The following is a 9,883-nucleotide window of genomic DNA, read 5'->3' on the forward strand; positions in this document are numbered from 1 at the left end:
TAAACCAAATTGGTAAGATAAGATAACCTTTGAACATCCTTTCTATGTTTGGGGACTCACACCATCTTATGAGTTCATCCCTAAGATAGAAGTGAAAAACTCAGCTTCCCAGATTCTGTATGGCTAGGTATATACTGGGTACCCCAATTCCACAACTGAATGAGATTTCAGGTCAGAAGAGGGTGAAGGGAAGATGGAGGCACTGTTTGCAATCTATTCTGGCAAAAACAAACAAAAACAAAAACAAAAACAACCAAGGGCAGCAGGGCTAGAGGTGTTAGTGGTCATGTTCACTGTCCGATGCCAGCAGTAAGAGTGGAAGTCCACTTTTTCCCAGTGTGGGTACCACTAGGGTCTCCAATAGAGCAGCACAATTGTGGCATCAGTCCTGTTTAGTTGCCTAGCCTCATTCTCTGTCCATCTGTATCCTTTAATAAATTTCTGTTTAAACTAGTAATGAGACTAGATTTTGTTGTTTGCAATACACTGTATTATTGTCAATGATGTAAGACAACATACAATTCAATGCTGATTTGCTTGGAACCCAAAATTGGTAAGTGTTAAAGGAAAGAAAGATGAATGAGAGCTAGAGTAGTCAGTGAAGACTTCTGGAAAGATCTGGAACTTGAGCAGAACGTTGGAATTAGGTAGGATTTGGATAGATGTATGGAAGGTGTCCTAAGATAAGAGAAATAACAAAAGCATAAAAAATGATTAAGATTCAATAAAAAAACCGACCTAATTGACTCAGATTCAGTTCCTAAGAGAAATGAAAAGGTTAGGATAGCTATTGTGAACTGAGAGGTCTTATCATAGATTTTTTTCCATAGCCCCTAAAAGACTTTAAATATTTTAATATAATATTTGATACCTACAAAATAATAGATGTAATGTTTGTGAATGTTATAAAGTACAGCAAAAAAATATACACACCTGTAAACATACCATCCAACCTGAGAACTGTTAGCCAGTATCTTATATCTGATTATCCCTTCTCCCACTCCCCTGCATCTCTATCCTACTGAGATCACCACTTTCCTGAATTTTGTCTTTATCATTCATTTGAAAAATAGTTTTAGTATATATATATATATATATATACACATATATATATATATATATATGTAGGACTAAACCATATAAGCAATATGTTGTTTAATATTACTTGTTTTCAAGCTTTATAAAAGTGCTATCAATCTGTATGTAATCTACTTGGGTTTGCTTTTCTCACTCCATATTTTATTCTGTGATTTTTTTTCCATGTTGTGGAGACTGAGTGAAGGTGGAGGCTTAAATGAATTTGGGCCCTGGATGGGGCCTAAGGTTTGTTCCCAGAAGAGTACTTGAGCAAGTATGCCCATTGAAGTCAAAAGGTAGTGTTTCACTTGTGATATTGGAGCTTGTACCATTTCAGGATCATGCAAAGACCCAGGATATCAACTGAAGTCACCCTACTCCTCAAAGGTTAAGTACAAATGACTCAAATCCCCATCACTTCCACTGCCTATGGAAGTTGAGGGCCCTCCCAAGATTTTTGTAAATACTCAATGAGACCTAGGGTGTCAGGGTCATCTGGGCCTCTGAGCTCCTGAATCTCAAATATTACTTCTGTCTTGAACCACTTCAATTCAGGCACTTTCTCCAGTTTCAGCAATAAAAGTCACTGTAGATGTAGTCACTTTGTGGGGTTCCTGGAGAAAGGGTTACGTCATATTTGGCAAAACCTTCATCTCCATGCCACCTTCCCCATTTTTCTCTCTCTCCTTCCCATCTCCTCTGTTACAGAGACTATTTTTCTGTCTTCTTAAGCTTGGAGCAATTGACATCCTCGGGATAGGAGTAGGAGGCAGTGTATGTGGGTGCTCACTAACTTCAAGCACTTATTAAAATACAGTATTCTTCCCAATAAGAACTCTCCTCTCCCATGGAGGACTTTAGTGCTTACATTAAGATAGTAAAATGTTCTTAACGTCCATCCAAATAGAATTTAATGGAAATGAAGGGTGATAAGAAAATACAATCATGCTCCACATAATAAGTTTCACTCAATGTCATGTACAGCACTGGTTCTGTAAGATTATAATGGAGCTGGGAAAATTTCCTGTTGCCTAGTGATGTTCTAACATTATAGCACCAGCAGGACCCAGAGTGTGGCTACAAGGTTGGCTACAAGGTGACCCTACCTGACTTTCTCATGGGGCTCACCCCTCCCTTCTTACCTCCCTCCTTTCTTCCCTTCCACCTCCTCCTCCTTCTTTTTTCCCTCCCACAATGCACCCAGGTGCAGTTGGGGAGGAGCCAGGAGCCTGTGGCCCCAAGACGTACCCCTCTCCCCAGGACCTTGAACACCTTTTTGGGAACTTGATGGTCTTAGCACAAGATATTACTCTTGTGCTTGTGAGATGCTGGTATAAAGGAACCTAACTGCACTGCCAGTCATATAAAAGTACTGTATTTACCACTGTATTACAATTGCCCACAGTATTCAGTACAGTAACATGTTGTACAGGTTTGTAGCCCAGGAACAATAAGCTATACATTATAGCCTAGGTATGTGGTAGGCAAATGCCATCTAGGTTTGTGTAAGTGCACTATGCGATGGTTGCACAATGAGGAAATTGCCTAATGACATATTTCTCAGAATGTATCCTCATCATTAAGCAGTGTATGACTGTATTCCCAAAGTGGAATGGAGTAGAACAAGCACTCAACCACCTGACAGATTGAGACCAGCACCATTTGATTTTCATGTCTCACATTTTCTAATTATTTCTTATGTGTCTCCAGTGGTAAGGAATTTTGCAATTCTGAAAAAAATTTGAAACAAGAAAAACACACAAGGTTATTTCTGACTCATAATTTTAAAATGTCTTATGTTCAAATATTTTATAAGAGCCTTCTCACCAAGTGACGGAGCTGGGGAGTGGTTCCTTAAGGGCTTTCATGACCAAGAGCGTTTTGTTAAAGATTCAAAGTTTTAGAGATGTTATTCAAAATATGGAAGAAAATTTCTCTGATGACATTCAAATGGTGAAAGTTCCTTAACTAGAACACAAAAAACATGAACTGCAAAAGAAAAAGATCAATAAATCGGACTTCATCAAAATTAAAAACTTGCTCTTCAAGGAAAACGAAAAGACAAATCACAAGCAGGGAGAATATAGTTGCAAATCATATACATGACAAAGGACTTATATTTAGAGTATACAAAGAACTCTTACAACTCAATAATAAGACAAACAACCCAATTCAAAATGGGCAAAAGATTTAAACATTCACTTCACCAAAGAAGATACGTGGATGTCAAATAAGCATGTAAAGATGCTCAGTACCACTTTCCAGTAACGTCACAATGAGATACCGCTACACATCCACTAGAATGGCTAAAATTTAAAAATTCTGATCATATCAGATACTGGCAAAGACGTGCAACAACTGGAACCCTCCTACGCTGCTGATGGGAATGTAAAATAGTTTAAATAGTTTGGAAGTTTCTTAAAGATTAAACATATGCCTGTCCTATGACTAAGCCATCTTACTCTTAGGTGTCTACCCAAGAGAACTGAAAACAGAGCCATATAAAGACTTGTACAAAGATGTTCATAGCAGCTTGATTTGGAATAGCCAAAAAACTGGAAATGACACAAATATCCATCAAAAAGTAATAGATAAACAAATTGCAGTATATCCATAAAATGGCATACTGCTCAGCAATCAATGGACACTGATATACACAACATGCGTGAATCTCAGAAATTACGCTGAGTGAAAGAAGCCTGACTGAAAAAGAGCATATTAAAGAGGACATACCATGCAATTCCATGTATATAAAATTCCAGAAAATGCAAACTATACTGGGGGCAGTGGGCAGATGAGGAAGGGATTCTAAAGTGGCCCAAGGAAACAGTTGGGGGTTGATGGATGTGTTCATTATCTTGATTGTGGTGATGGTTTCTCCACAGATGTCAACATTGGTCACATTTTATAGTTTCAATGTGTGCCGTCTATCCTATAGTGAGTCTGCGTCAAGAAAGTGAGCCTGCCACTGTTTTTGTAAAATTATTCAAAGTATAAAACATATTTTTAAAACAGAAGAAAATTCCCTCAATAATATTTGAATTCATTTGATTATATTTATTGAGTTTCCAGGGATTGAGGGTATATAGCACTGAACTGGGACTTGTTACCTTACAGGAATTGAATGAGTACTCACTTTTTGTCTTATTATTATTATTTTTTTGTAGTAGAAAGCAAAGCAAAACAATGAAAGTACTATAGTTGCAAGGGGAGGAATAAAAAGGGCCACGTGAATTAGCTGATTATTTCATTTTTATAACCGTTCTCTCCAGCAGTCTTAACCTTTCAAGGTGAGAATGTTTCTTTTAATGTTTACATTGCAAACTGGCTAATCAGACTGAAATAAACAAAATAATTTTATGCAAAAAGAAACTACCTAATTTTTATTGAAAAACTGTGACAAGGAGTTTGTGGTTTTTTGTAAGGCGACTTTTAATTTTTATTACTATACATAAACATGACATGAATATCTTCACATGTAATTGCTCCCCTGTGACAAAGTTTTGAATAAAATCTTTGGGATGTTTCTTTTTTATAAGAGGGCATTATAGCATATCACAGATGGAATTTTCTAGAAACTTGCTAAGCATTTTTCCTTCTCTAAAAGGTACCGTTGTATAGATATTTTTGCAAAGAGTATAGGAAAACACATGAGGAGGATGGGTTATTTGGCTTCAGTGAGCTCTCAGGTAGGCTGCTGTGGAAAGAGCCTGGGGCTGGTGAGACACTGGCCCTGGATCCTGTCCAGTATTTGCTACTGATTTATAGTGTAACCCAAACTTTTTTGGCAACCAGCATCTTCTATAAAACAGAGATCACACTGGATCATATTACTTAATTAATGTGCCTTAAGATACAGTTTACGGGATCTGGTTAGAAAGAGAAGGGAGAGATTTATTCATTCAACAAATACTTATTGTCTATATGCCAGGTACGGTTCTCAGAGCCAGCGATAAAATGGGGAACAAGACAGGTGAGGACCTCTCTTCCAATAGGGAACCAGAAAATAAGTAAATAAATATAGAAGATAATAAAAGAAGAAAATAAAATGGCAATGTGACAGAGAGTGATTAGAGGACAATGTAGAAAGGGTGAGAAAGTGACATTTGAGCAGAGTCCTTATGGCAAGAAATGGGCAGCCAAGCAAAGGGCTAAGGGAAAACAGCTCCAAGCTGAGTAAACAGGAAGCTCAAAAGCCCCAAGGTGAGAAGAAGCAGGGGTGTTCAAGAGGAGGAAGGAAGGTCACAGTGGCCAGAGTTTGGTAATTTGGGGTGAGGGGAGACTAGGATGAGGTGAGGTGTGGAGGAGGCAGAGCTGGAAAGTTCTGATAAGGGTTTTAGCAAAGGATCCACTGGTGGGCCTTAAGCAGTACACTAATGTTTGTTTTTTAAGCTCCTGTAGCTGCTGTATAAAGAATGGACTATCAGGAGGCCCCAGGAAAGCAGAGGGCCAGTTAGGATTATATATTTGGGAGATAGCACTCGAAGGCAGGCCCACCCCTGATGGTTGCAGGGCCCAGGGCAAGAGAAAAAAATGGAAGCCCAGACCCAAATGCTTACATAGGTAAAAGTTATAAATTAAGTTGCAGACCATTAAATAAAATATGTTCTATCCTCCTGTCTTGAAAAATATATTTTAATAACAATGTGGACATCCAGGTTGGAATTGATTTCTCACATTTCTTAGAATGCCGTAATGGAACATGGGGGGAGCTGGCCCCTAGCCTGTCTTCTTCTGTCTTCTCCCCCCTTCTCTTCCCACCTCCAACTGCATCCCACACTGCAAGGACCTTCACCCACAGGTGCATGGAAATCCAGCTCACCAACTAAATTTCGTCCACACATTCTTCAAATAGGTCTTTTGCCACATCTTGGGGCCAGAGGAGTCTACACCTGAGTGCAGTCTGTCACTCTGCCCCCAGGAGAGTGGACCAGGGGAAGAGGCCACTGAAGGCCCTGGCAGCAACCTTGCACTGTTTGGGCAGAGAATTCTGGAGTCTTGGATAACCAGAGAATGGTCTAGAAGGAAAGCAGCACAGGTTGTATGCAGGCATGGCCTGTTGGCCCTGTGGACTTCTCACCATGTAGGGAGGGGTGTGGCCAGACAAGGGCCAGAGAGGAGCCTCAGAAGCCCAGGGCCCAGAGCGGGGCCTCAGAATTTTGTGACAGGTTAGACGTGAGTGATGCTGGATGGAGAGGAATTAAGATGGTTACAGTGGGTAAGGGAGCGGGATCAAGTGCTCCAGTTCAGATGTTTTGAGTTTGAGAAGTCCATTGATCCATCCAAGTAGAAATTCCAAGGAGGCAGTTGGCTACACATGTGTGTCGAAACTCAGGATGAGCAGTCTAGACCAGAAATAATAAAACTGTGAGCTCATCAATGTATAGATGGTAGAGGTCACTTAATCAGAGAGTGTAGATGAAAAAGGAACTGAGTCTGAGGCACTATCAACTAATAAATGTGCATCAGCAAGTCTAGAAAATACCAAAGAGCACGAAAATCAAAAATAAAACAGTCTCGGGGCCCGGCCCAGTGGCTCAGGCGGTTAGAGCTCCATGCTCCTAACTCCGGGGGGCTGCCAGTTCAGTTCCCACATAGGCCAGTGGGCTCTCAACCACAAGGTTGCCATTTTAACTCCTGGAGTCCAGCAGGGGATGGTGGGCTCCGCCCCCTGCAACTAAAATTGAACATGGCACCTGGAGCTGGGCTGCCACCTCCACAACTAAGACTGAAGGGACAGCAACTTGAAGCTGAACGGCACCCTCCACAACTAAGATTGAAGGGACAGCAGCTTGACTTGGGAGAAGGGCCTGGAAGTACACACTGTTCTCCAATAGAGTCCTGTTCCCCTTCCCCAATTAAAAAAATATATTTTTAAAATAAAATAAAAGTTTCAGCCATACTTTTACGTGCTAGAAATACATACTGTTAACACTTTGAGATATTTCCTTTGTCTTCTATCTCTCTCCCCCCTCTGTCATACATGTTTATACTGTATTTTAGTAATAAAATGGTGCTCATACTTTTTATAAGTGCTTTTTTCACTATTTTCAGAACCCTTTACCATACCATTACCATTATTCTTTTAAAAAGAGATTTTTAAACTGATTTATTGAATTTCATCATGTAGATGTATCATAAAACCCTCTATTTCTGGACATTAATTTTTAAGATAATTTATTACTTCTTTAATACAGAGAAATCCAAAGAAGGAAACCAAAAATTGCCCATAATCTTCCAACTTAAGAACAATCTGTTGATGTTTTTTTTTTTTTTTTTTTTTTTTTTTTTTTTTTTTTTTTTTAAAACAAACCCATATTTATTTATTTTAACATTTCTCCTGATCTCAAGAGGAAGATGTCAAAAGAAAACCTAGAACATATACATAAGCACACACCGCACCAAACACAAATTACCTAAAAGGAAAAAATAAGGGCAAAGTTCTGTTCAACAGATAAATTTATCTTCGCTTCTGGAAGATGTTTCCACGTCCCATTCCACGTCCTCTTCCTCTTGCGGCCACTTGGGCCTTCAGAATAGCAGCTTTTCCCCGACCAGCTCCTGAGCCTTGGTTTTTATTTTTCATGCTCTTTAACATGGGTGCATTTTTCAGCATGTCAGGCAAAATCAGAAAGCGGATCTTGCTGCCACGGATGTATACCTGCTCCAGCTGTGCCACTCGGCCGTCTCTGTACGTGACTGTGATGTTGGACATCTGGCAGTTCATGTTGTCTTCCGCCTCAATGAGCTTCCCACGGTACACCTCGCCAGTGTTTGTCTCACACGTCACAATGTGACCCTCCGCCTCATGGAGAACTTTAATCGGCACACCAATGGACATCTTGGCAGGAAGAGAGTTCCGGTCCGGGCTCCTCTTCCTTTCCCGCGCGGCTGCGGCGTCTCAGGCCTGTTGATGTTTTTGAAGAAAATAAAAAAGTAGTACATTTCTATGGACAGAAAAATCAAATAATACAAAAAGGTACAAAATGAAAAGTGAAATCTTTTCTTACCACTCAGCAATTCTTTCTTTCTAAAGGTAATTACTGTTAACAAATTCTTGTAGTTTCTTCCAAGAAAAAAAAAAAAAAAACCTATTGGATTCAATAAAAGAGAGTAAACAAGTTGGGTACAAAGGAAAAATTAATTTGTGTCTACATCTTATTCTGAGTAATGCTATTGAAATAAACATTCCTATTGTACATAAGTCTTTGTGCACATCTCTGATTATTTCCCTAAAATAAATTCCTAAATTTAAACTATATGCATTCTGGACATCATATGAAATTGCTTTTTTTTAAAAAAAAATTTATAAACTGAATTTGAATGGTATCTAGATTTGTCAGTTTCTAAGTTTGGTCCCAAATTCATAGAACTCAAAAGAAGTATGGGTTATCACCCATCCAAATCTATTAAACTTATGCCAAATATGGTTTGATATCACTTAAAATTGAAGGTAAGCATTAAAATTAGAGAAAGGGGTGATAAAGGAAAAATAATCATTATTGTTATTTATGGGCATTACCAAGAGCTTTGGTGTCTTAATAATTAAAGATACTTGAAAACGTCACAAACAAACCTACCTTATGACTATCAAACAAAACCAAGTTTACTTACCTATTATTTGGCAAGGTACCGAGACTTTTGTAACAATCGTTGGCCTGGGAATCGGGAGATGTGTCCTGTACGACCCCTAACTATCTGTGTGATTGAAGGACACCCCTGACCCCTCCGAGGCTGAGTTTTCTCATTTACAAAACTGGGTGATTGGACACCATGACCTCTATGGTTCAGCTGTAAAATTCTAAAATGAACTGTTATTTTCTATGTACAGAAGCCCCCTATCCGATACCATTCTGAGTTCTAGTTATAAAGGTCTATCTAGTCAGAGAAAGCACACACAGGAGCAAGGATAAATAACCATATGGTTCAGTAGTAATTATAATGACACAACAATGCTGTCGTTATAATAACAACGTTTATACTTATGAGGCTGTCAATTAAAACAATCTGGCACATTATAGAGAAGAGATTCCTTGCTCCTTAGGAGTATATAAAACTACAAAACACATCAATGTATCAATAATTATAGTTTATACTATCCTAAAGCATACGTAACCCAGAACTATGTGTCATGTACAGTTAGTTCACTGTTGGAGATGAAACTCTTTCAGGCAAATTCTCAGCTCTCTATAAGCTAACCTGGCCTCTGAGCAAGAGTGTGAATTATAAAAAAAGATGTATAGATTTAAGATGGCTCTGCATGTGTAGGCTCCATATGCTCTTATCACAACTCCCAGACCACTGTAGCTCAAACGGTCATTCTCATTTTAAATTTCCTGCTTATAATCTTTGCAGAGCACTTGGCAGGAAAAGGATGATGCAGGGGTTTTCTGTTGAATAGAAGAAAGCATTAAAAATTTTTTTAAAGACCAATGATGTCAAACATTCAACTGAATGTCCTGGGAAAGAGATTTGTTTAATCTCAGATCAGATTTGAGAATAAGAAGATCTGGGATCCTGGACTCTGATTCCAAAGGAAATCAAGACTTCCTTCTCCACAGCTGCTGTCTCGAAAGCTGGTATGTCCAAGTATATCTTCTTTCATTGAGCTGCCCAAGGGTGAAAAGCAGAGTACCACGTCTCCTCTCTCAAAGGCCAAGCCAGGGCAAGGTCCCTCCCCTCACTCTCCTCCAAAAAAAAAAAAAAAAAAAATGATGCCAGATCTGACATCCTGTCTGGTGGAAGCCACATCCTTAGAGAACGATTGAAATTGCATCATCCCTCACCTTGTTGAGGCAACTTTTCC

At 39.1% G+C, this 9,883-nt stretch overlaps 1 protein-coding gene across 1 annotated transcript; it reads right to left on the reverse strand.

Moving 5' to 3' along the window:
- Positions 1–7,380: 7,380 nt before the first annotated feature.
- LOC308497809 (small nuclear ribonucleoprotein Sm D3) lies at positions 7,381–7,978 on the reverse strand. Its single transcript, XM_081048915.1, has one exon. It carries the CDS (start codon positions 7,916–7,918, stop codon positions 7,538–7,540), a length of 381 nt encoding a protein of 126 aa, XP_080905041.1. The 5' UTR covers positions 7,919–7,978; the 3' UTR covers positions 7,381–7,537.
- Positions 7,979–9,883: the final 1,905 nt, after the last annotated feature.

Source organism: Rhinolophus hipposideros (genome assembly GCF_964194185.1).
Source record: "Rhinolophus hipposideros genome assembly, chromosome: 5".
NCBI lineage: Eukaryota > Metazoa > Chordata > Mammalia > Chiroptera > Rhinolophidae > Rhinolophus > Rhinolophus hipposideros.